The sequence below is a fragment of the Mirounga leonina genome, unplaced genomic scaffold, assembly GCF_011800145.1.
Source record: "Mirounga leonina isolate KUSES-001 unplaced genomic scaffold, KU_Mleo_1.0 Mir_154, whole genome shotgun sequence".
Lineage (NCBI taxonomy): Eukaryota > Metazoa > Chordata > Mammalia > Carnivora > Phocidae > Mirounga > Mirounga leonina.
In genome coordinates this window covers 5437755-5464697 of record NW_023270389.1, presented here as the reverse complement: position 1 = coordinate 5464697, position 26943 = coordinate 5437755, and the positions used below count along the sequence as shown (strand labels likewise).

Genomic DNA, 26943 nt, shown 5'->3' with positions numbered 1-26943 from the left:
GACTGGTAAGGTCTAGGCTGGTAAGATCTAGGTGACTAGGTAAGATCTAGGCTGGTAAGATCTAGGTAACTAGGTAAGATCTAGGCTGGTAAGATCTAGGTGACTGGTAAGACCTAGGCTGGTAAGATCTAGGTGACTAGGTAAGAAAGGCCAATTACTATCCTCATCATCATCACCATCATCATCATCATCATCACACTAAGGGAAAAATAGAATGCTGGATGGAAGAGGGAGGACTGTGGATGCCAAGGCTGGATGGAGGAGGGACGTGGTCAAGGAGGGAATAAGGAAGCATTTCCTGCAGCCTTGAGAAAGGGCTTACTTTCTGACCATCTATGGACTGTGAGTCTCTGCCTTTGTAGATCTCAAGTCTAGCTGCTACCCGAACAATCAGAAAAGAAACAAACCCCCTGACCTCCAAACCCTCAGTCTTCATAGGCACAGGCAGCAGAGGTGCTGCATTTGGAGAGAAGATGGTGAAGAACAGGAAGGACAGCTCACTGTAGAGTGATTCCCGTAAGGGCTGAGTCTCAGGGACCAAGTACAGCAGGAACAAAGTCGCTCCCAAGAATAGCCACACACCCCCCACCCCCACAAACAACCCCAGAAATAAAGGAAACACAGCAAGGAGAAGAGGGGCAGAGAGAGGCAGAAGTGGGCAGGAAGGGCAGCTCCCCAAAAGGACATTAGGGCAGGAGTCAAGTGCAAGAGAAAGAGACGGACATGGGAAAGCTGCCTCTATACTAGGGCCAGATCAAGGAGAGGTCAAGAGCCCTTCCCAGCAAGGACTTCAAGTCCCTGAAAGTAGGTTGTCCTGGGAAGCAGAATCCTTGTCCCCTTTAGCTGCCTGAATTTCTCCCAAAACCTTCACCCTCAAGTCTGGGCTCTGGGAACATATTCCGAAGTATTCCCCCTGCTCAGATCTCCAGACTTCTTCCACTTTCATCAGGGCTATCCTCCCAGCTCGACACCCCTCCCTACACAGATGGAAAAGCACCAAAAGGCATGTCAGTGATAGACATGTGATAACTGAATTTGCTTTTTTCCCCTTGACTGTTTCTCCTGTCTCTTCTCTTAAGCTACGTATTAGAAGAGCACTCACCAGTCCCCAAAGACTTGCAGTCTTTGCTCCACAAAACAAAGTACCCAAGAACAATTCCTTACTGATCAATACTCCAGGATTGTGTCTCCAGCGGCAGGAACCAGAGGGACAGGGAAGAGAAATAGGGTTCTAGGGCCCTAAGCAAGAGATCCCAGCCCAAGCCCAGGGTCCCAAGGAGGAGCTACAGGAGAAGAGGGTCAATTCGAGCGCCGTGCAGTAGAAGTAGGACTGGCAGAGAGGAACTAGCTTTGAGAACCTTTACTGAGAACTACCATTGAGAACCATCTTTCCCAAAGCTACAGACGGTATTTTTGCTACAATGCCCTTTCTTTTAAAAGACGTCTGAGGGCAAGTGTAATGCTTCTAGAGCAAGAAATGGTGAAGGGGAAAAACATTTCAGCACCGTACTCCAGATCAATGTGGCAAAAAAACCAATAGGCAGATAACCGTCCAAACAGCGGAGTCAATAGGAGAGGGCTGGTGACGAACCCTGCCATTGGCTTAGCACCCCCTGTTCTCAGTAGCCCAGATCACCGGGAAAAGGGAGCACCTGTCTTACCTCAACGTCCACAGGGGCAGACCAAGCTGAGGCCCGGCCAACACCCATCTCATATCCATGGAATATCCTGTAGCCCCGGGCTTGCTAGGCAAGGATCAACTTTGGGATATAGGTTGCCTTCCAGGGATATTGTCCCTTGCTTCCTACTCCCAGCTGCTACATGGTTTCAGCTTCTGCATTCTTTTTGTTAATTTAAGATTTTATGTATGTATGTATGTATTTATTTTTGAGTGAGGGGAGGGGCAGAGGGAGAGGGATAATCTCAAGCAGGCTCCCCGCTGAGCACAGAGCTCCACGCAGGCTCGATTCCACAACCCCGAGATCACGACCTGAGCTGAAATCAAGAGTCGGACGCTCAACCGACTGAGCCACCCAGGCACCCCTCAGCTCCTGTATTCTTGAATCAGGAAAGGAAGGGTGAATGTTAAGAAGTGAAGAGAGTGTATGAGAATGAGCTTTTCTTGCTTGATCTTCCAGTGTTCAGCTTCCAGTTTCACTGTATAGAGACCATTTCTCAGCAGTGCAAGCGGCCCTGAATGCCATCATTTTATTTAATTCACGGTTTAAAATCTTCAGCACGTCAGTGGTGCTCTCTCAGATCCAGAGTCATCTTCTCCTTCCCCTAAGTTAGAGAAACAGTGGGAGGGAGAGGGAATGTGGGAGGAAGACAGAGCAGGGGGGACAGGGTGGACAGGTCATTTGGGGATAGGGAGCAAGGAAGGTTGGGTTTGTTTTCCAAGGCATAGATCCCAAGCGTGCTCTGAGCCGGAAGGTGAGCGGGGAGGTGATGAGCAGCCTCACAGGTGTGCACGGGGGCGGTGACAGCCTCAGACAGAGACCGTGTCGGCGGTGAATCAAGGTGAGGGCAAGGTCCGGGGGCGGGGGAGGCAGGGGTGGGCTTCAGTCTACATGTTCAGTTCCTGTGCCAGGGTGTGGTCCATGCGGTCAGTCTCCCACCCTCCTTGAGGCCAGCTCAGGCTTACATTCGCATTCCTCCCAAGAAAAAAGCAGAAGTAGAGGTTAGATGACCCCACTGGGGTTTTTTCTTTTTTAATCATGATTAAACATGCTCGAATCACACAGAGTGGCTATTCCACTTCTGCTCTGACTCCGCAGTGGGGCAGGTGGAAACTACAGGGGTCCCTTGGTTGGCGCAGCCTCTAGGGATGGCTGGATTTGGGAAGTTAGAGGTAGGCAGGGTAGCAGAAATCCTTTGTCTAGTACACGTCTACCGGCAGTAGCTGTGTTTCCAGAAAGCTCCCTGCCCTTACCTCTCTTTCCCCCCCAAATCTACTCTAGGCCCATCTCCCTGCCCGCGGCCCTTTGAAACCTCTTCTGCCTCTGCCCCTGATGGTCCTAGACTGGACGGTGAAGGCAACTTTCTCTGGCCTCCACCCGTCCCAGGCTCCCTGCCTTGGAACTCATCTACTCAGCATGCACTAATGTGGAAGGTGCTTGATCTGGGTTGGCCTCGAGGAGAGGGAGGCTCCGGTCCCCACGGTCGCTTAGCTCATAGGAGGGAAGGAGGATGTGTTGGTGCAGAAGGATGTGAAGAGCAGAAACACGTTACCTGAAGTGTGACTGTTGTAACTGGCGGAACAGTGCCTAGGCCCCCCCTCAGGCACCCTACTCTGACTGCTTCCCCCCCCCGCCGACTGCCAGGGGTCCCTCTCTCAACCTCAAAGCCTCTTGCTCTTCAACCTCATGGGGCAGACATAGGTGCTGGTCAAGGAGGCTTGTCCCAAGGACAAACTGGTCTACCCTCAGGCAAGTGGCTGCCAATTGAATTCTTCATCCTCCCCCACGTTCCTTGTGCCTCCACTGTTGCGATGGCTTGGGGGGGACCAGAGAAAATAATATATAAGGATTGAACTTGCCTCAACAAGAGGCTAGAGGGACAAAGAGACAAAGACACATAGGAGTCAGAACTGCAGCGAAGGGGAGAAAAGGGAGAGAGTGAAGGACAAGGCTGGTTATTCAGGAGCTAGGATCCTTTTTCCTTTTCTGGAATCTCCGGAACTTGCCCTGAATAGCAAGGGCAGCCTTCTCCGTTTCTGGAGCTGTCAGATCAATGTCGATCTCCTCCTCCTCCTCAGCCTTCTTGGCAGCACCAGCTTTCCCTGCAGAGAGTTGAGAGATTCACTGATGAGCAAACCGGCATTGCCCCTGCACCTTTCTCCAGGCCCCAAATACAGTGGTTAGGGTCCACTTCCTGCTGGGCTCTGGGAGGTTCTCCAGTCTTTGCTAGGACCAATAATGCCTGATCACTCTCCTGGAAGCTTGAGTCAGGGTACTGAGGCTGAGAACTAGCTCTAGTTACTTAGGAGCTTTGCTACTCTTAGACCAAGATGACAAATGTCTTCTGTCATCACTTATTCCTCAGTCTTACAACTCAGAGTCCCAGAGCATATTGACTTTCCCCAGCTTTCCCTCAATTTCTTTTTTTTTTTAAAGATTTTATTTATTTATTTGAGAGAGAGAATGAGAGAGAGCACATGAGAGGGGGGAGGGTCAGAGGGAGAAGCAGACTCCCTGCCGAGCAGGGAGCCTGATGCGGGACTCGATCCAGGGACTCCAGGATCATGACCTGAGCCGAAGGCAGTCGCTTAACCAACTGAGCCACCCAGGCGCCCCATTTTCCCTCAATTTCTGATTGAGACAGTGGCTGGATTATCTCACGAGCCTCTTCCTATCACAGTGCCTGTTTCCAAGCACTCCAGAGCTAGCTTCCACAATCAAGGAGTAAATACTGGTAGGTTTACTTCTTAGGAAAAAATGGAAGAAAGCCTACAGGTATAGTGGTTCTAACCTAGTGCTTTGTTTCACTTGTCCATATTCCTATTCCAATTACATCCCACTCTAGGAGCTTCCAGACTTATAGCCCTACCTGTCCTCATATCTCTGTAATTACCCACTCTACAAACCACCTGGGCCAACCCCACTCACCCTTTTCCTCTGGGCCAGGTGCCTGGTTGGTTGCTGGGGATGTTTTGGTATTAAGCTGGAAAAGAGAAATCAGAGTATTAGATATTCATAGAAGTATTAAGGTGCCATCCCTTTAGACTCATCATCAACAATTTAAAGTCCTCCTATCACTAGGTGCACTCCTTAATCTTTTGAAGAAGTGGGTCTGAAGATCAGAGAGAGGGAGAAAAGTCATTAAAATTCATTCAACAAGCATTTATTGGTGCTAGGGACATTGCAGAGGACAAAACAGACAAAACCCCTGCCCTCATGGAGTTTACATTCTAGTACACAGAGAGACTAATAAAATATTAGGTTAGGTGGTGGTAAGTGTTACAGAGAAAAGACAGGGAAGCGGGTGGTGAGTGCTTGTGGGAATGGAGAAACACAGTTTTATACAGAGTGGTCAGGAAAATTCTGTCTGAAAGTGGCATTTGAGCCAAAAGCTAAAAGAGATAAGTGAAGAAGGGTTACCCGAGTCCGGGCAGAAGCTTCCAATGACCGTGGGTGGAAGTGAGATGAGCTTATTTGAGGAATAGCAAGAGACCGATGCAGCTGGAGTGGAGAGAGGAAGGAAGCAGGAGGAAGGGGGCTGGAGACCAGATCAGAGATAACTAGGGTGGGCAGATGACGTAGAGCCCCGGGAGTCCTCTTAAGGAGCTTGACTTTTATAAGTGAGATGAGAAGGCACCGGAGACCATCAATTTGCACAAAGCGGGCACGAGGGAGGAAGCAGGAAAACCTGCTAGGAGGTTATTGCAGACAACTAGGCAGGAGGTAATGGTTGCTGGGGTCAGCACCGTGGCGGTGGAGGTGGTGAGACGTGGTTCGATCCTGGGTATATTTCCAAGCTATGACCAAAGGGACTGGTTGATGGGATAAGTGGCATTTTGAGAAAGGGGTCAAGGATGACTCCAAAGTGTTTGGCCTGAGGAACTGAAAAAAACAGAATTGTTTCCCGAAATGGAGAAGACAGCAGGAGCAGCAGGTTTTAGGAAAAAAGAGAGGCCTATTAATTACTCAAGAGGAGATGCTTTTATAAGCTGCTGGATATTCAAGAGGAGTTAAGGAGCAGGATCTGGCCTAGAGATATAAATTAGGCCTTTATTAACATATGGATGACATTTAAAGCCATCAGACTGTGAGATCACCATCAGATAAAGAGAAAAGGGTCAAATCCCGGGGCATTCCAGTGATGAGAGGTTGTAGAAATGAGGAAAAATCAGTAAGGAAAATTGAGAAGTCAGGTAGGAGAAAAGCCAAGAGAGTATAGGAATTTAGAAAGCATGTGAAGAAACTATTTCAAGCAGGAGAGAGTGATTAGTTGTGTCTAATTCTGCAGGTAGGCCAAGTAAGATGAAGACTGGGGATTGACCACTGGGTTTTGTTGTGTGGAAATCACTGGTGGCTTTGACAAGAGAAGTCACAGTGGAGGAAGGGAGCAAAAGTCTGGTTAGAGTAGGTTCATGAGGGAAATGGAGGAGAGAGATTGAAACAGCAAAGAGAGAAGGAGTTCCCCAAAAATGGGGGTGGGACCGTGGTTTGAGGGGGATATGGGCATGAGAAGATTTCACTTAAGATGGCAGAAATTATAGAATGATTGTGTTTTATGAAAATGATTCAGTAGAGGGGCGCCTGGGTGGCTCAGTGGGCTAAGCATCTGCCTTCAGCTCAGGTCATGAACCCAGGGTCCTGGGATCGAGCCCCACATCAGACTCTGTGCTCAGCAGGGAGTCAGCTTCTCCCTCTCCCTCTGCCTCTGCCCCTCCCCCTGCTCATGCTCCTTCTCTCTCTCTCTCTCTCTCAAATAAATAAAATCTAAAAAAGAAAGAAAGAAAGAAAATGATTCAGTAGAGAAGGGCAAACTGTAGGGACAGAAAGAGGATCCTTGGGGCGCCTGGGTGGCTCAGTCGTTAAGCATCTGCCTTCGGCTCAGGTCATGATCCCAGCGTCCTGGGATCGAGCCTCGCATCGGGCTCCCTGCTCAGTGGGAAGCCTGCTTCTCCCTCTCCCACTCTCCCTGCTTGTGTTCCTGCTCTCACTATCTCTCACTATCTCTCTCTCTGTGTCAAATAAATAAATAAAATCTTAAAAAAAAAAGAAAGAAAGAAAGAAAGAGGATCCTTGCTGGAGGAGAAAGGGGGTGAGATCTAGTGCCTAAATAGTGGGTGGCCCTGAACAGGAGCTAAGCACAGATCACCCACAGTAACTGGAGGGAAGGCAGATCTTATAGGCCCAGAGGCAGGCAGGTGGGGACATTTGCAAGGTCTCTTCTCATTGCTTCTGTTTTTGAAGTAAAATAGGTAACAAGGTCATCATCCAAGAGGAGAAGGGAAGAGGTCTTGAAGGAAAGAAGGGGGAAAGAAAGTATGAAATACTCATTTAAGCAAAGTAAGAAAGTGAATGAACTAGGGAACAGTAATATTCCCATTGCTGGGAAGCACTGGGGCCCCTCCTAAGGTCATGGCCATGAATTTGAAATTGGATTAATCAACTGATATGTGTGCTTTTTTCTAGCTTCTCTGTCCAGATGGAGAGTTAAATTTAAAATAATAGGAATTCCCCTTCCTTGGAATTATATCAATAGAGCTGCTCCATCTGGACATTCCTATCTCAAGGTACACTTGATCTTGAGAGAGAGTCACGCCTGTGGGCTCCTAGGTACCCTTGGAGTCTGTTTACTCATTTCACAATTTGAGTACTTGCTATTTGCTAAAATACAGGCTTCTCACGAAGGTTTTGCCATCGCATCCTTAGAATAGTTCAGTGGAGTATACAGCATTCTCCCTCATTTTACTGATGCAAACCTTGGTTGAATGACTGCCAGATATCAGGGCTCTGCTTTAATAAGCTGATAGAATCCAGTTTATGTTATGTAGATTATGCCATTTAGACCCGATTTTGATAAATATTTATCAGCCACTTACTTGTGTTTTGTTCTATGCACTTATAGGGTATAGAAGAAACACGAGATTCATTTATTCAACCAAGATGTCAGCGCCTCATACATGCCAAGTATTATTCTAGACACTGGGGACACAGCAGTGAGCAAAATAAAGTTCCTGAACTCATTAAACAACTATGCCAGCTTGACACGTTCCAAGAAGGAAAATAAAACAGCGCCGTCTAGGAAGGCCTCTCTGATGAGTGACATTTGAGCAGAGGTTTCAGTAACATATAAAAGGAAGTCCTGTCAGTGTGTAGGAGAAAAGCCTTCTAAGCAGATGAAACATGAGGTGGAAAGTCCCTGAAGCAGGTTTTGTGCCTGGTTATGTTCAAGGAAGAGTAAGAAAACCACCACGGCTGGAGCTGAGTGAATAAGGGAGAGAGCAGAAGAAATGAAGTTGGGTGGGTGGCCAGAATATGAATATCTCTGGACCAGAGCAAAGGCTTGGACTTTTTTCTGAGTTGATGGAAAAGCATTACAAAGTTTGGGGCAGAGGGAACATGGTTTGACCTGTTTCTAAGAAATCACTTTAGGGACGCCTGGGTGGCTCAGTTGGTGAAGCGTCTGCCTTCAGCTCAGGTCATGATCCCAGGGTCCTGGGATTGAGCCTCACATCGGGCTCTCTGCTTGGCGGGGAGCCTGCTTCTCCCTCTCCCTCTGTCTGCTGCTCCCCCTGCTTGTGTTCTCTCTCTCTCTCTCTCAAATCAATTAATAAAATATTAAAAAAAAAAAAGGTGTGAGGAGAAAAGAGAAAGAGTGAGATAATCATGTAAGAAAGTAAGAGAGTGAACGATGAGACATGGTAGGTAGGATTACCAGGCAGCACTTAGGGCCCACATGAGGGTAATGAACATGGATTTAAAGTGAAACCAGTTAAGAGATTGTCCCTAACTTCCAGGCTGAGTGAAGAGATAAGACAAGTACCCAAACAATATTTACTGAGAATTTATTACATGCTCAACATTATCCCATTGAATCCTCTGAAATTTCCGAGGTATCATCCGCATTTTATAGTTGAGGAAACAGGCTTTGAGATGCTAAAGATCTTGTCCAAGGTCAAGCCACACTGCTAGAAACCAGCAGAACTGGCTTTGGGACCCAGAGCAGCGGACTCCACATTCAAACCACCAAGCTCTACTATTCCCACAAGATGGAATATTGTCACATGCTCGCCCAAATATGGTAACGTGCTAATAATGATTGAATCTAGGTGAAAAGCATATGGATGCGCACTGAACTCTTATTCTTTCAACTGCAATACATTTTTTCTAATAAAAAGTTAGGGGGAAAAAAGAAAATATTAATTTAAAGTAAAACAAAATTATTATTTTTAAAAGTAGGATGTAGATTGATATGGTCCAATTTTGTAAAAGATATAGACTGCTTATCTATCTATCTATCTATTTAAAAGCCTGGAAGAACATTCACAAAAGTGTTCCCGAAACTCTATGGAATTCTTGCTAGTCCCCCTTTGACCAAAAGAAAGGATCCATGAAAAGAAAGGTTGTTCCTGAGATTCCTGGGAGACCAGCAGGTCATTGCTTTCTTCCCCCATGATCTTCCTGTGGTCATAGTCATTATTTATTTATTTATTTGTTTGCACACGATTGATGTAATGGCCCAGTAGTCACCTACTTGACACGCTCCATTCTGGTACGCCGTCATCACAAGAGGTTCGCCCATACCGCAAAAGCAGGCCATGGATGGGTAATAGGCTAACAGTCGATAGTCCAGACAAGAGGGTTAGGGGTCAAGAGGCAAATTCTATAGTCCCATGATCTCTGACTTTAAATCCTACTTTCTCGATTGCCAGCAATCGAGACTCTGACCTTGCTTTGTTATCCCTCTGTCTGACTCTAAGCCTGTTCCCTTAATCCGCCGACTCTTTTCTCTCACCCCAGCCCCTCCCCTTTGGAGGAAAATCTGGTCCCAATTCTAAATATCTCCCCTCCGATGGCTGTCTCTTCCTCTACTTTGCTTCTCGGATCAGCTAATCTTGAGCATCCCCCAAGCCCGAATATGTGTCAGGACAGAACCACCCGGGCCACGCTTCCCTCCACCCAGCAGGCTGTCCCCCTTCCTGAGTCTCCCCTGACATTACCGACCCTGGAATGGAGTCATGGCTCAGCTGCTGTCTGGTCCTCCAGGGCTTCCCAGCTCCATTTGGCTTAAACGTATGAGCGGGCACTGGGGAGACCAGAAAAGGGTGCTATAAGGAGGAGAAGACCCCTATTGCTCACCATGCCCCCTTGAAATCTCCCTCGTACCTTCTGCTGAAAAGCACTATGCTGAGTCTTCTACCTCCTGCCCCTCCTCCCTCCACCCTCTCCAGCCAGTTCTCAAAATAGCCACTCAGAACACGGGATTTCTAGATTTAGTTTTTGGTGATTTGCTGAGGTTGGGGGTGGGGACGGTTAGATCACAGGTTGTTAGCTCCCACACTCTCTATAGTTCTCAGCCCTTTCCTGGTCCCTGGTCTCTGCCCCAACCCTCTGTTTGTTTTCCAGAAACTCAGCGATTTTTGATGAATCAAGGTCCTCTGGTACATCACCTGTAAGCAATCAGACTAGCTGCACTGTGGGTAAACCAAGGAGGCACGGAGGTCCGCTCTGGGTGAACCAGATACCACATGCTCCGTAAGAGCATCTCTCCCACAAACTCACACCTCCACAGGATCGATGCTAACCCACAGGAGCTGTGACCAGGGAGGGTTTCTCAGCCTCTCTCTGCCTCACATCCTAGCCAGGTATGGATTACAAACTCTCAGGGGCTCTTCTGCTTCTTTCAACACTGAGCTCTTCTGACCTGTAATAACAACAGCGAAGTGGGTTAGCAAGTCCTTCCTTTTCCTCATAGGACTCAGCAGGAGAACACGAAGAGATCCCAGACTGCAGCAAGCCACCTCCCCTGGCCTTGTTAATAACCACATGTGTCATACCTTCTATGTGCCAGTCACATCTCTACACACTTCATAAACACTGGCACGTGAGTCATTATAACAGCCCCATAAGAGGGCTATTGTAACTATTCTCATTTTACAGGCATGGAAACTGAAGTAAGAGAGGTTCGTTAACTTGCCTATGGTCATACAGCTAAGAAGTAGCAAAGCCAGAATTTGAATCAAGACAGTCTGACTCCATGGGGCCACTGGGTGGCTCAGTCGGTGAAGCGTCTGCCTTTGGCTCGAGTCATGATCCCAGGGTCCTGGGATGGAGCGTCGGGCTCCCTGCTCAGTGGGGAGTCTGCTTCTCTCTCTCCCTCTGCCCCTCCTCTCATGCTCTCTCTCTCCAAATAAATAAATAAAATCTTAAAAAAAAGGGCGCCTGGGTGGCTCAGTCGGTTAAGTGACTGCCTTCAGTTCAGGTCATGATCCCAGGGTCCTGGAATCGAGTCCCACATTGGGCTCCCTGCTCAGTGGGGAGCCTGCTTCTCCCTCTCCCACTCCCCCTGCTTGTGTTCCCTCTCTCACTGTGTCTCTCTCTGTCAAATAAATAAATAAAATCTTTAAAAAAAAAAAAAAGGGACAGTCTGACTCCAGAGTCCATGCGTTTGAACACCATGCTATGCTATCTCCTCAAGTCTAGCCAAGGAAGAAAGGTAGGAAGGAAAGTCCTAGGGATCGTGACTTCCTACCATTCCCACTCTCAATCCACAATCCCCAGCACTTTCTTCACGTGTGCTCTACCGGGAACATGTCCGCCCATTATGGGGAAATCTTACCTGTTATTACAGAACCTGATCCCAGACCATGCCTATTGACTCAGAACCCTGATTCTGCCTTTTATCTTGACATGTGTTCGGTGGGCCTCCTGGCACACACTAGGCTGACCCCTGGGCGACAGCTATCACCTGAGGGTATGTTCGTCACTCCCAGGGCCAGATGCTAGCCCTTCAGATTCTGAGAATTCCGTGGGTAGGACCATCCCACTGGTTTCCATTCCAAATGACTCCCTCACCCACATTCAGGTCTGCTGTTCCACGTTTCTAGTGAGCTTGGAGCTTGGTTCAGTTCAGCCTCACCGCGCACACAGGACTCAATGTTTCTCACTTCTCAACACGCACCAAACACTAATTAGCAACCCTCAGGCCCATCTGCTCTCGCCTTTCCCCAAAGGGCTCTACTTTTTCCCCTTGCCTACCTTCCTATATTCCTTCTCTCCTCACCTCTGGGCCTGACAATGTTCCATTCCGTCATCCTGGCGGTGGCTGCCGGGCCCCTGTGAATATACCCTTGTTTCCTCTGCAGTTCGAAGTTGTGGACTCTCCCTCCGCACAGAGGAAGGAGGAAAAGGGTAGGTAAGGCCTGTTAGCCTAAAGAAAGGCTTGGAGAGTGCCGAGAGGGATCTGACATGGCCACGGCCTCCCTTTCCCTGGATGACACCTCCTCCCAGGGCATTCATCAGCATTTGGATGAATTCCTCTCCTTCCATCTGAGCTTAAGATCCCATTCTCCTTCCTCCTTCTCAGGAGTCCTTACAATCAACTCCCCTCACTCTCGTATATAAAACCTCTCCCTCTTTTTAAAAAAGGAAAAGAAGGCTTCCTCAATCTGAATTCCTTCTTCAACTACCATTAGAGGGAAAAGAAGCAGGCCTAGGACCATGCATTGAGGAACCTCAATATTTAAAGGTCAGAGGGATCTTTTCAAAAAATATGAATAGCCACATGCAAAAAAACCCCCAACAACCAAAAAAACTGAATCTAAACCTTGCACTTCATACAAAAATTAACTCCAAATGCATACAAAACCTAAAACTATAAAACTTCTAGAAGAAAATATAGAAAAAAATCTTTGAAACCTTGGGGTAGGCAAAGATTTCTTAGACATACCAAAGGTAGAATTCATAAAAGAAAAAAATTATAAATTAAACCTTGTCAAAATTAAGAACTGCTCTTTGTTTTGTTTTGTTGTTTTTTCAAATTTTTATTTAAATTCTGGTTAGTTAACATATAGTGTAATATTGGTCTCAGGAATAGAATTTAGTGATTCATCACTTACATACATACCCAGGGCTCATCATAAGTGCCCTCCTTAATACCCATCACCCATCTAGCCCATCCCCTACCCACTTCCCTCCATCAATCCTCAGTTTGTTTTGTATCATTAAGAGTCTCTTATGTTTGCTTCCTTCTCTCTCTCTTTTCCCCCCTTCCCACAGGTTCATCTGTTTTGTTTCTTAAATTCCACATATGAGTGAAATCATATAGTATTTGTCTTTCTCTGACTGACTTATTTCACTTAGCATAATACACTCTAGTTCTATCCACGTCATTGCAAATTGCAAGATTTCATTCTTTTTGATGGGTAATATTCCATTATTATATACACACATATATATATGTAGAGAGAGAGTCATATGGCTAAGAAGTAGCAAAGCATATATATATATATATGCATTACATCTTCTTTATCCATTCTTCAGTCGATGCACATTTGGGCTCTTTCCATAGTTTGGCTAGTATAGATAATGCTGCTATAAACATTGGGGTGCATGTACCCCTCTGAATCTGTATTTTTGTATCCTCTGGGCAAATACCTAGTAGTGCAATTGCTGGATCATAGCATAGCTCTATTTTTAACAAGAACTGCTCTTTGAAAGACATTCCTAAGAGAATGAAGAGACAAGCTACAGACTGGAAGAAAATATTTGCAAATCATATATCTGACAAAGGACTTGTATCCTGGATATATAAAGAGCTTTCAAATCCTGGTAACATGAATGCAATTTGCAAAAATGGGCAGGATATTTGGACATGTCACCAAAGAAGATACATGGATGACAAACGAGCACAAGAAAAGATATATAACATCATTAGTCATTTGGGAAATTCAAATTAAAATAACACTGAGATACCATTACATACCTATTAGAATGGTTCTTTTAAAATGATAATGCCATGTGCTAGCAAAGATATGGAGTGTCTGGAGCTCTCATACATTGTTGCTGGGAATGCAAAATGGTGGAGCTACTTTGGCAGGTTAAGCACACTTTTATTGCTAACACCAGCAATCCTACTCCTAGGTATTTACTCAAGTGAAATTAAAACCTCTACACATAAACCTGTAAGTGAATGTTTCTAACAGCTTTACTTATAATCACCAAAAACTGGAAACAAACCAAATGTCCCTCAACTGAGGAACGATAAACAAAGTGTGGTCCATCCATACTATATGATACTACTCAGCAATTAAAAGAAGGAATAAACTACTGATACACACAACCATGTGGATGAACCGCAAATGCATTATGCTAGGGGCACCGGGCTGGCTCAGTCGGCAGAGCATGTGACTCCTGATCTCTGGGTCGTGAGTTCAAGCCCCACAAAAAAAAAAAGTAGCATGAGGCTAAGTGAAAGAAGCAAGACCCAATTTTATGACATTCTTGTAAAGGCAAAACTATAGCGAAAGCAGAAAGATCAATTCAGTGCCTGATAAAGGCTGAAGTCACAGGGGGGGTGACTACAAAGGGGAAGTGGGGAATTTGGGGATGATGAAACTGTTCTGTATCTTGATTGTGGTGGTGGTTTCATGACTACATGTTTGTCAAGTTCACAGACCTGGGGCGTCTGAGTGGCTGAGTCTGAGTCGGTTAAGCGTCTGACCCTTTTTTTTTTTTTTAAGATTTTTTTTATTTATTTGACAGAGAGAGACACAGCGAGAGAGGGAATACAAACAAAGGGAGTGGGAGAGGGAGAAGCAGGCTTCCCGCTGAGCAGGGAGCCCGATGCGGGGCTCGATTCCAGGACCTGGAATCATGACCTGAGCCGAAGGCAGACGCTTAACGACTGAGCCACCCAGGCGCCCCAAGTGTCTGACTCTTGATTTGGGCTCCGGTCATGAGCTCAGGGTCTTGAGATTGAGACCCACGTCAGCTCTGTGCTCAGTGGGGAGTCTGCTTGGGATTCTCCCTCTCCCTCTCTGTCTGTTCCTCCCCCTGCACACCCTGTCTGTCTCTCCCTCTCTCAAAGATAATATCTTTTTTAAATACATAAATCTTAAAAAAAAAAAAAGGTTCATAGAACTATACACTGATAAGGGCACATTATACTGCATAGAAATTATACCTTAATGTTTTAAGTGTGAAAAACAGCGAAGGAGAGGTCAAGAGGTTGGCCAAGACTGAGAAGGAGCACTTTTTAAGGCAGGGGAGAAAGGTGTACGGGGCAAGGGGGGGCGGGGAGGCCTCTCCCAGCTCCCTTCTCTTCATAGCTGAGCCCTCTGAACACTTACTGTCTCCCACTTTCTCAGCTCCCACACTCTCCACCCCACTTCAGCCTCACTTGTCCCCCCTCCTACTCCCAGAAACTCCAGTGCTCTCTCTGATAACCAATACTCTCTCTGATACCAAGTCAAATGCAAAGGGGCAAGCTCCATTTGGCTTGACCTCTTGAGGCATTTGACGCTCAGTCATGTCACCTTCTTCTCCCATCTTCTTTCCCTGGCTCCTGAGGCATCATAGTTTTCCCTGATTTTCTCCTACCTTTCTGGGCATTTCTTCCCAATGTTTAAGTATTGGAGACTCTCCAGGTTTAGAGCTAGCCTCCCTTCTGTTCTCTCTTCCTAGGTGATCCTATCTGTACCTATGACTTGTTATCATTTATACCGGCTCCGTCCAGCAGCATGGGGGTTGACAAACCACAGCCCCCCGCCAAATCTGGCCTCTAGCCTGTTTTTGTAAATAGAGTTTTGCAGCCATACCCATTGTTTACGTCTTATCTCTGGCACCACATCAGCAGAGCTGAATAGTTGCAACAGAGGCCATATGGTCCACGAAGCGAAAAATATTTAGTATCTGGCCCATGACAGAAGAAGTGTGCAGGAGAACTGCAATAGAACTTTCTGCCATGATCGAAATGTTTTCTACCTGTGCTGTCTGATGTATGGCATCCACTAGATGCTTGCGGCTGTTGAATACGTTGTAATGTGGCTAGTGCAACCGGGGAATAAAATTGATAATTTTATTTAATTTTAATCAATAAGTCAATCATTGGGGTGCCTGGGTGGCTCAGATGGTTAAGCGTCTGCCTTCGGCTCAGGTCATGATCTCAGGGTCCTGGGATCGAGCCCCCACATCGGGTTTCCTGCTCCGCGTGAAGCCTGCTTCTCCCTCTGCCTCTCTCTGTCTCTAATGAATAAATAAATAAAATCTTAAAAAAAAAAATAAGTCAATCATTGTTCATTAAATAATTAATAAGGAGAACAGCTACATGGGGCTAGTGGCTACCACACAGAGCAGCAGAGCAGGCCACTGAGGGCTCAAATGCACATCTCTATCCCAGACCTCTCCTTCGTGTTCTAAGACACCTGCACCGGATGTTTTACAGACACCTCAAACTTTAGGGGCACCTGGGTGGCTCTGTCGGTTAAGTGACCGACTCTTGATTTCGGCTCAGGTCATGATCTCAGGGTTGTAGGACTGATCCCCGCATAGAGTCTGCTTGTCCCTCTCTTGCTGTCCGCCCCCCCACATGCTCTTTCTCTCTCCCTCAAATAAATAATATCTTTAAAAAAATCTTAAAAAAAAAAACAAACCTCAAACTCCATGTGTCTCAAACTGGATTCATAATTCTACTGACCCAACCTAATCTTCTGCAAATATTCTCTATCTCATCTACTTGTACAAGCCAGAAACCTGGAAAGCATCCTTCACACCTTCTTCCCGTCACATTGCATATCCAGTTGGGTGTTAACTCCTGTTAACTTTATCTCCCATCTCTTACTCCATTCACTTCTCCCCACTGCGACGGCCCTCACACAGCTGTTTCCTACGTGGACCACTGCAATAGCCCAAGTGGTTACCGATGCCCTTAGGATAAAGAAAATCCTTAATGTGGTCATAAGGGCCCTACGTTTGCAGCCTCTGATTACTTCAGTAACCTTGTCTCTGGAACATACCTTGTCCCTTCCCATCTCAGGACCTTGGCACATGGTTCTCTTTTTTTTAGTAATTTATTTAGTTAATTCCTGCTTATCTTACAGAGCTCCCCTCAAGGGCTCCTCCCAGGAAGCTCTTCTCAGCTCCCCAGATTCAGCAAGGGCCTTCATTTTTTTTCAAGATTTTATTTATTTATTTGTCAGAGAGAGAGAGAGTACAAGCAGGGGGAGCAGCAGGCTGAGGGAGAAGTAGGATCCCCACTGAGTAGGCAGCCTGATGTGGGGCTCGGTCCCAGGACCCTGGGATCATGACCTGAGCTGAAGGCAGACACTTAACTGACTGAGCCACCCAGGCGTCCCATCTAGGGCCTTCGTTATGTTTTAATAGCACCCAGATTTCTTCTTGGCAGCACTTATTACTCGTGTAACTAAATTAATTCCGTGGTTAGATACTGAATGTATTCTCTTCCATTTCTGTGCAAGTTCTTTTGCAGGTGGGGGCTCTATGTATCTTCTTCACTGCTGTACCCCCAGGGTCTAGCAAAGGCCTTACACATGATATGCACCCCATATTTGTGGGATGACTGAAAGGCGCCCCCACTCTGTTCTTTTTGCCACTGCATCTAGGTTTCTGAAATCAAAGTTGTTTCCAGGTTGCTGAGGGCCTCAGCATCACCGGTTCGGAAATGGTGGAGATACCAGAAGCCAGCTCACTGCTTTTCCTCAGCTCAGCCTATGGGCCTGAAAAGGAGCTGAGGATGAAGGAGAACTTCTCTAGAAGTGTATTTCCTATTACCTGTATAAGAGCTACTGTTTATTTGCCTTTCCTTCGTCACCCGCCTCACCCACCAGATTGCCATTCCCTTCAAAGCAAAGTCCACAGTTACCGTTTATTTGTATATCATGGTAACAACAACCTATGTCTTGCATAGAGTAGGTACTCCACATTTATGTGAATGAAAATTTCGCGAGCCTCAAATTCCTGGGAGGAGCACCACGGCATATTAGGTAGAGCTATCCAGATCTGGTTTCATATCCTGGATTTGCACTGACCCTCTTCAAATCCCAGCTCTGCCATCCCTAGCTGTGGGACATTGGGTAAAGCACTTGGCCTTGCTGTGCTCAAATCTCTCACTGCAGAAAAGGCTAATATACTATTTCGAAGGGTGAAAAGAACTGGAGACAATATATGTAAAATGCCTAGCATATATGAAATAGTTAGGTTTTTTTTTAAAGATTTTATTTATTTATTTGAGAGAGAGAGAATGAGAGACAGAGAGCACGAGAGGGAAGAGGGCAGAGGGAGAAGCAGACCCCCTGCCGAGCAGGGAGCCCGATGCGGGACTCGATCCCGGGACTCCAGGATCACGACCTGAGCCGAAAGCAGTCGCTTAACCGACTGAGCCACCCAGGCGCCCTGAAATAGTTATTGTTTTGAAGTAATGTAACTCTGGGTTATATATAAGAATAGGTCAAGGGAGGGGCGCCTGGGTGGCTCAGTCGTTAAGCGTCTGCCTTTGGCTCAGGTCATGATCCCGGGCCCTGGGATCAAGTCCCACATTGGGGTCCCTGCTCCGCGGGAAGCCTGCTTCTCCCTCTCCTACTCCCCCTGCTTGTGTTCCTGCTCTCACTATGTCTCTCTCTGTCAAATAAATAAATAAAATCTTAAAAAAAAAAAAAAAAAGAATAGGTCAAGGGGGATGGGGCGCCTGGGTGGTGCAGTTGGTTTAGCCTTCGACTCTTGGTTTCGGCTCAGGTCGTGATCTCAGAGCCGTGAGACTGACCCTGGTCATGCTCCGTGCTCAGCACAGAGTCTGCTTGAAACTCTCTCTCCATCTCCCTCCCCTCCAAAATAAATAAATAAATCTTAAAAAAAAAAAAAAAAAGACCAGGTCCAGTCCCTGGGGTAATGTGTGGTTAAGGTCCTGGGATCAAAGCCTAAAGTGGCCATCGAGTCAGTCTTCACTAAGTAGAACTGAAGGAGGAAGACGATGCCCAGGATTGCTCTAAGGGCCCTTGAGGCTTATTCTGCCGCCGTGGGAGCTTCATAACCAATCTCTCTCTTTTTTTTTTTTTTGGACATAAATTGATAACCAATCTCTTTTTACTGTAAACCGACACTGGAAATCAAAGTCTCCATCTTCCCTATGTTTGTCCCCAGAAATGCTGACGAGGGCTCTAAGCCTCTGGTAAAGGGCCCAGCAATGGTCTGCTGGGCAGAAACCGCCTTCTGTCCAGGCGCTGCCCATATCTGGAGCCTGGAGCCTCCTGGAGCCCCTCCCAGGTGCACAGGAGGGGTGTCCTGAACCCCCGTAAAAGTTCACATTTCATTTCAAAGAACCCTAAGACACGACACACACGTTTTTGTTTTAATCATAAAGATGGTTGTGCAAATCTACCCGCTATCTCAGAGGGATGGTTGCTTGGTGTTGTCTCGGCAAAGAGCCTGAGAGCAGACAGGCAGTGGTAACTGGGGAAGAGAGACCTTCTCCCGCTGGGCCAGGCTCGCCCTGCCTCCCGCCCGGGGCTGTGTTTCTTTCTTTCTTTGTCTTTTTCCTCAGTGATGCTGTTGCCACAGCAACCTGGGTTACCAGAAGAGGCAAGAGGGTGTCACCCCCTCTGCTCCAAGCAGCAAGTGAGACCTAACCTGGGGCAGGGAAACTGCGCAGATTTCCCTGTACCCCTCTTGCCCCGGGGCTCTGAAAAGCAGCATCACAGGTTGTCAGTGGCAGCAACAGAAGGAACAAAGGAGCACCTCTGCACACTCTGGATTTGCACGATCCGGCTTGGGTGCTTTGCAAATGAAAACACATCATATACACAGTTCAGCCGGAGTCACTTGGCTCACATGAATGGGCACAGGCACTCAGAATCCTGTCCTGCGGTCCAGAGCAGGAAACCTCCAAAGGGCCTGAATCCTAAAAGTCCTAAATAGGAGTCCCAAAAGACCCTTTCCTCGCTGGTGTATTGTCAGAAATCCTAGGCTCTGTCAGCTCCCGGCTTGCTTTAGAGGTGCAGAAAGTGAAGGCGGACTGGAGTGAGTGCATCTGCTTCCAAGTGGTGACGAAGAGGGTCCCCAGGGACCCTTCTCCCCCTGCTGACGTATCCTCCCCCGATGCTAGACGAAGGTCGCTGCTGCAGGGCTTCCGAGGGGCCCCAGGAGCCGCCCGGCTGCCTGGGAGAGACCCCAGCCGGCTGTTTCGAGCGCGGCTGGAGCCTTTCCAATTCCTCCAGTGCAGCAACCAGCTGCAGTCCTCAAACAGCCTCGGAAAGACTTGTTCAAGGTCACCCTCCACATACTAACAGAAAGAGAACCAGGAATTCTTCCCTCAGGCTCTATATACACACATTCTTCTCCTCAAATAAGGACTACAACCCAAATACCTTATAACTCAGATGCCTCCCAAGACAGGAATAGAACCCAAGCAGAGTCCAAGCTCCCAAGCCCCCTGTCCCCTCAGCTACCCCAGCCCTGTTGCCTGGAATAGCAGTAACCCCCCATCGGAGTCCAAGGCAGAGTTCCTTGGCCATGCCAGCTCACGGTACGCAGTGAGTCAACAGCCCTGGCCCTTCCCCCCAGCATGGGCTGCCATGGTTTAATGAGCGGTTATTTGTGGTGCTCTGCACACGGCTTGGAGCTGTGCCTTCTACCCCACACTGAGGGCAGGGGTGGGGGAGAGTGAGTAGTGAGTGCCAAAGCTTCATTTATTACTATAATCTTCAATGTGCATCCCACCCATGGCGTTAATGTCCCAAAATAAACGTATTAATCCCCCCACAGCCGACAAAGCAAACACTCAGCTGGAGGGCTTCGTGTGGGAGGGAGGCAGTAGCAAGGACGACAGAGTGGTAAACGGAACCTCTTTTCCCTGGGGCATGGCGGGGAGCTGGGAAACCAGGTGGGCAGGCCTTTAGGAGTCAGCCTGGAATGAGACCTCGGGGAGGAGAACGGGTCAAGGGCCAGGTTTTGAGGCACTGGTTTATAGGCACCTGCAGGGATGCAGATCTCCTAGGAAAAGTGGTTTCGGATCTGCTTCTCACTTGGCTTACTCTTACGGGTAAAACAAGTCTGGGGCAAGTCAAGGCATTTTGAGCAGCCGGTCCGGGGTATGGATGTAGAACACCATGCACTTAGGATCCCGGGATCCCAGTAGGCTCCCATCACTTACTTAGCAGGTCAAATACATTCTCCTGTTCCCCCCTTCTTAGAGTTTTCCTCCCAAAGCCTTTGTACTCTTCTTGGAAGTCAAGGAGCCCAACGAAGGGCTCAGTGTTCAGCGCCTATTTGGTTAGCAGGGACACCAACTCTACGTCCGGCACTGGGTCCTCCAAGTCAAGTACTTTAGAGTTAAGAGCATTGCTCTCATTTCTTTCTTTTCAGAAAGAAAACCGCTCCTTCTGGTCCTTGATGCTCTGCAGTTATGGGGATCAATGATGGACACCAGGAACTAAGAACCACAAAAGGGGGCCTCCAGGCTTCCCACGTCACTTCAACACCCACTTCCAGGATGACCAGACATCATCCTGTATCAGGAAGGATAGTACTCGTCCTGCCTAGTATTCTACCCAAATGTCCACTGCTGATAACTCTTATCTCATGCTGGTCTCTCCTCTCTCTCTCCCCTCTGGTTCAGCATTTATTAAATCACACTGCTCAGATTTCCTGTAAAAAGTACTTGGCAATCTATTCCTTAACAGATGCATATAAATTAAAGCATTCTAGGGGCGCCTGGGTGGCTCAGTCGGTTAAGCGACTGCCTTCAGCTCACTTCATGATCCCAGGGTCCTGGGATCGAGCCCCGCATCGGGCTCCCTGCTTGGCGGGAAGCCTGCTTCTCCCTCTGCCCCTCACCCTGCTTGTGTTCCCTCTCTCGCTGTGTCTGTCAAATAAATAAATAAAATCTTAAAAAAAATAAAATAAAATAAAGCATTCTATACTCACTGGGGTAACACATTAAAGGACTCTTAAGGAATTCTTTTGCTGTGAGAAGTCTGTGCCCCTCGTCTTGGTTCTAGCATTGTGTAAACTTACATAAGGTTTGGGCCTCAGTTTCCTCATCTATAAGATGAGAAGATGGGGTCAGATGAGCTTTAGGGCTTCTTAACAAATCTAAAATTATATCACTGGGACGCCTGGGTGGCTCAGTTGGTTAAGCGGCTGCCTTCGGCTCAGGTCATGATCCCAGGGTCCTGGGATCGAGTCCCACATCGGGCTCCTTGCTCAGCAGGGAGCCTGCTTCTCCCTCTGCCTGCCTCTCCCCCTGCTTGTGTTCTGTCTCTCTCTCTGACAAATAAATAAATAAAATCTTTAAATAAATAAATAAATAAATAAATAAATAAATAAATAAAATTATATCACTAAAATGTCTGGATATATTATTTGAGAGTCTCTTGGTGAAAGATATACCTATATTTCTATCTGAAAGAATTTTTGCAAACCAAGTTCACTTTTTTTTCCATGATAAAACAGACTCATGAAAGACAGTTTGGAACTACATAAAAACAGAAAACAGGGAAAGGCATTCATAGAACACTACCTTGAAAAGACAATTACTGACCTGATCCTTCTTCCTCTCTCTCCCCCTTCAACCCTATCTCCATCTAGTTCATCGGTTAAGACCCTCCACAGACAGACATGAAAGAGGCATCAGGTTTGCGTATCTGGACTCCAGCCACATTATTTATGGGTGCCTGCCCTTACAGAGACTTGCCCTTCTGAGAGGTAACAGATCCCAGCTTAGAAGAAAGAGTCGTCCATATCCCCGGTTAGAAGACAACTGTCATCCACTTTTCCCAATGAGAGGCTCCTGCTCAAGCAGCCAGAGACAACAACCTGAGATCGGTGACTAAGAAAGGGACGAGCAAGTTCTAGAACCAAGTTCCGGTTTCCCTTACTTTGGAAGACATATTATTTCCAGAGGTGGAAGGCATCCCAATATTAAGTAGCTAGCCCTTCTATTTATATGTCCAATAGAACCATAATCATAGGGCTCCTGGGTGGCTCAGTCGTTAAGCGTCTGCCTTCGGCTCAGGTCATGATCCCAGGGTCCTGGGATCGAGCTCCGCATCGGGCTCCCTGCTCGGTGGGAAGCCTACTTCTCCCTCCCCCACACCCCCTGCTGTGTTCCCTCTCTCGCTGTGTCTCTCTCTGTCAAATAAATAAATAAAATCTTAAAAAAACAACAACAACATAATCATAAAAAAATACCAAAGAGAGAGAGACACTTGGATTTCCTCCAAGTCCCTACCAGGTTCCCTAAAACCTGGCTCACAGAAGACAACCTGACCAAACTTCCGTTGTGGGGATTCTGACAGATATGCACAGGAAAGAGAATGTGATCCCCCAAATGTGATATCCCATTCCTATTACCCAAGAGGACAGCAAGCAGAATAATAAAGGAGGAGGTATCAGTTCTAAGCTCTCTCCTAGTGAGATTTCTCATTGATCTGTTCCTTGGTCCAGCCCCTGCCAGCCCAAACACAAGACAGACACCATGAGGACAGTTCCCAATCATCCATGACCCCCATTGCAACAGAATGACTGCCAGACCAAGGGATTCCCCCAGCTGGGCTCCTCCCGGTTGAGAAATGCAACAGGATCACAGGGGAACTTACAAGTGTACCTTGAAGCAGACAGCTCCACCATATGACAAGGGATTACAGGCAAGAGCCCCCAGGGAATGAATGCATCGCCCATTCCCATCCCTCACTGAAACTAGCGAAAAGTTACGAACTCTCAGAGATAGACTGTGATTCACAGCAATCAACTCCGGCCTGCAGCTGTGAATACGACAAGCTGGGGATGAGTCCCTGCAGCTCCTCTGTGCACGAATATACACGCACATGGACAGGGAGATGCTCTGCTGCCGTACTGAGGGAGAGCAAACAGCCACGAAGGCAAAGTAGAGCTGGAGATCCTCCCCAGCGGCCCCACCAGCACCCTTACTCTTCGGTCGCACCAGGTCTGAAGACTGCTCTCCAGTTTTTATTCTTCAGTTGAAATGCGAATCTCTTCACGAGATCCCAGCTCCTCTCATTTCATGCAGTTTCTCTGAAGCAAGCAAAAAAGCAGGTGGGGGAGGTGAAGCTTATATAAGATTCAGGGTGCACAGGGCTTTCCTGGGCTGGGCACTTCTGCCTGAGCAAGGAGCCCCGTGGGGATGCACCAAGAGAAATGAAGCGGTCGGAGTCTCCCTAGAGCTCCAGAGCCCTGAGCAATACTTCCGCTTTTTATCAGAGCTCTTTCAAGAGGAAGAAAACAGGCCTGGTCTTGGCCTCTAGGGAAGCAGAGCCCCTCTGGGGATCTGGCTCAGAAGGAGCTAGTCTCTGTGTACACCCAGGTGGCTGCTTTTGGATTTTATAAATACTCATCCCTGAAGCCAGGCTCAGCTCCATATTAGAAGGCAGCTTTGACAGCTAAATTGTTAGTTAGAACCAACTCACTCTGACAGCCTGGAGGCTGGGCAGCCCTGCACACACACTGACAGCTAGTCCCCATCCAAGGATCCTATTGTCATCATTCTGCTGAGCTCCTGAGTGAGGCTAGCCAAGTTCAGCAACTAAGTCAAGACTTGACTTTCCCCTCAAACACGAAACTGTTTTCCCTGTTGCTGAAACAGCTGAAACATGCCTGTGGCATGTCCTACAGAGTCTGTGCACTTGCCCCCAAAAGCTCAGACCAACCACACATCTTCATGTTGGCATAGCCTTCAGATCACAAACTCCCAGGGGATGGCTTGAATTGCAACTTGCAGATTTAGAAACTCTAGAGGGGGCCTTGAACTCCAGCCCTCAGTGAAAAAGAGGGCAAAGGGCACCTCTCTTCTCATATCACGGCTGCTCATGTTAGAAGCAAGAGGAAAGAAGACTGAACAATATATATATATTTTTTCCTTTTCTTTCTGAAAGGCTGCCATGGTCGCAGTCACAACCAGCTGAGGGACTAGAAACCACTTTAGTTCATCTGCAGCCCCCAGACTAGCCGAATTTTCCAGGATAAACTTAGTGGACATGGCAACCAAGACAACATAGCAGTCAGCACTAATTGGCTCCCTGGATGACAACTTTTGGTGGGAGGTCAGCAGAGCTCCTACTAAAGATAAAGATCTAAACCGAGACCCAGCTCCAGGGTCCTGTCCCCCCACTAGCCTGGTATTCTTGAGAAGGCTTGTGCTCATTTTCTGTAATATTCCAAAACAGAAAAGAAGAAACAGGGACAGAATAACAACAGCTAAAGTAGATTGAGTGCGTCCTCTGTGCTATGTCCTAAGTACTTTTCATATATTATCTCACTGAATCAGAACAATCCGTATTACCCCAATTTTATAGATTAAACACTGAAGCAGAGAAAGGTTTAGGAACCGGCCTAAGGCCACATAGCTAGTAAGTAGTAGGGCTGGGACCTGGCATATAGCCGAGAAGTTGGATTTATCACAAGATCCTGGGCACTGGGAATGGGGTTGCATGGAGCAGGCTTGTTGTGATGCTACCGTCCGCACCGACTTCACTTGGGATGGAAGATCCTTGATTCTGGATCCTACGGAATGCATTCAAACAATGGAAGAGGCCTTTCAAGTCTCTGCTTTGACCCCTCCCTACCTATGGATGGTGTTCTGGGAAAAGAGAAAAATCCCAGTTAATGGACTGGCTCTGGCTCAGATGAACACGGTGGATCCCGACAGGAAGACCTAGGATGTAACAAGCACTGCAGAGGGAGGTCTCTCTGGAAGGGGACAGCTCTCCAGGAGTGGACATGCCCCCGCTACAGGGGCTCCGGAATATCAGACATGGTCCCTCCAATGGTTGGTTCCGGTCTGAATGCGTGGAGGGTGGGATGCCCCCTTCCTAAAAGGGGGAATGTGGCCACCGCAGGGGGCTAGGCGGGAGTTCTTGCTGAAGGCTCCCTAAGCAGTGCAAGAGCAACACGGCCCTCGGAGAAGGACCGTACAGGCGAGCGTTTCTCTCCGAAGTCCGGGGACTGAAGGGAAGCCCGAGTGACCTCAGAGCGGCAAGGCAGAAGCGGAGGGTGGAATCCCGAGGAGGCGACTTACCGCCTGAGACCGCAGTCCCACTTCACGCCTGATGCCAGCCCCCCCCCCCGCAAAAAAAAAAAAGCTCCCTGCACAGTGCGGGGCTTGAAGCCTCCGTCTTCCAGTCGCTTCCCAGCGCCCGAGGTGGGAGCTTCCCGGGAGGGGCAGTGGCGCGCCCCCGGAGGTCTCCGCGGCTCCCGGCTGCCGCGCCCTCCCGGGCTCCCCGGGACCCGGGCCACGGCTTCCCCGCCGCAGGCTCGCCCGGAGCGGGGGGCGGGGGTGGGGGCGGGGGGCCCGCAGCGCCGCTCACCTCGCTCATCGCGGCGGCCGGACGGGGCGCGCGGGGCGCGGCACGTGCAGGGGCGGCGAGGGGCCCTCGGGGCTGCGCGGGCGACGGCCGCGAGTGGCCGGGCTCCGAGCGGCGCGCCCCGGCTGACGAGCAGGGCCGAGTCTAGTGCGGGGAGCCGCTGCTCCGGAACCCGCACCCCGGCTCTCGGCGACCAGGTTCCCGCCAGGTGTCCCCCTCCGGCCCGGTCCAGTCGGAGCAGCCCCGCGCGCCTCCTCCGGGAGCACCTTTTATAGTCAGCGCCGTACCCGCCTCCAGCCCGACCAATAGGAGCTCCTCCTGCCGCAGAGTGACGGCCCGTCGCATCCAATGGTGGCAGGCCCAGAGGTCTGCTGCATTTCCCAACTAGGGTAAGACAGTCCGAGAGCGGGAGGGAGGGGGAGACCGTCGGGGGATGAGAGCACGGAAAATGAAGGAGCGCGAGCAGAGAAGAGGCAGGAGTAACGCACGAAGGAGGAAGGAGAGAGAGGGAAAGGAGTGTGCGAATTTGTGGGAGCGAAGAAAGAAGAGCTGGCAGGAAATAAGAGGGTACAGGAGAAGCAGGAAACCGTGAGTGGAAGGGGTAAAGCCGAGAGATGTTGCAGATCAAGGTTTAGTCGTAGGATGGCAGTCTGATTAAGAGTGAAATCTTAAAAAAAAGAAGAGAGAGAGGCGGTAGGAAGAGAGGAAGAGAGAGGGAAGAGGAGAGACAGACAAAAAAGCAAGTGGCGTATTCCGTGGCAAAGAACAGGGAAATTGTGAAGTGCCTGTTTGATTGGGAATATTACAGATCTTAGGAGTAGAAAGACATTTTACGATTCATCAGTCTTACCTCCCACAAAATGAAAAAAAAAATCCTCTCCAAAAAAAAAAAAAAAAAGATGGTCCCTTAGCATCCACTTGAATAGGTAATGGGCTCCCCACCAAAGTTAATTTACAACTCCTTATTCAGAGGTGCCTGGGTGGCTCAGTCGTTAAGGGTCTGCCCTCGGCTAGGGTCATGGTCCCAGGTTCCTGGGATTGAGCCCCTCATTGGGCTCCCTGCTAGGCGGGAAGCCTGCTTCTCCCTCTCCTCCCTGCTTGTGTTCTCTCTCTCTATCTCTGTCACTGTTTCTTTCTCTCAAATAAATAGATAAATCTTA

The 26943-nt window shown here is 48.2% G+C and overlaps 1 protein-coding gene across 2 annotated transcripts; it reads right to left on the bottom strand.

Annotated features, from left to right (window-relative positions):
- Positions 1-2177: 2177 nt before the first annotated feature.
- On the bottom strand, positions 2178-26014 carry PCP4L1 (Purkinje cell protein 4 like 1). 2 transcript variants are annotated; one of them, XM_035010010.1, is made up of 4 exons: positions 9678-9708; positions 9208-9287; positions 4608-4662; positions 2178-3781 (listed from the first exon to the last, which is right to left on the bottom strand). In XM_035010010.1, exons 1-4 carry the CDS (start codon positions 9691-9693, stop codon positions 3639-3641), a joined length of 294 nt encoding a protein of 97 aa, XP_034865901.1. In that variant the 5' UTR covers positions 9694-9708; the 3' UTR covers positions 2178-3638. The 2 variants fall into 2 exon arrangements, with proteins under 2 accessions (XP_034865901.1, XP_034865902.1); XM_035010011.1 differs by lacking the exons at positions 9208-9287; positions 9678-9708 and adding an exon at positions 25787-26014.
- Between the last annotated feature and the right edge of the window lie 929 nt (positions 26015-26943).

Coding starts and splice junctions, on each gene's coding strand:
- PCP4L1 (XM_035010010.1), bottom strand. Junction 4,663..9,207: donor ACCAGAATGGAGCGTGTCAA/GTAGGTGACTAC, acceptor TCTCTTTTCCAG/CTTAATACCAAAACATCCCC. Junction 3,782..4,607: donor ACCTGGCCCAGAGGAAAAGG/GTGAGTGGGGTT, acceptor AACTCTCTGCAG/GGAAAGCTGGTGCTGCCAAG.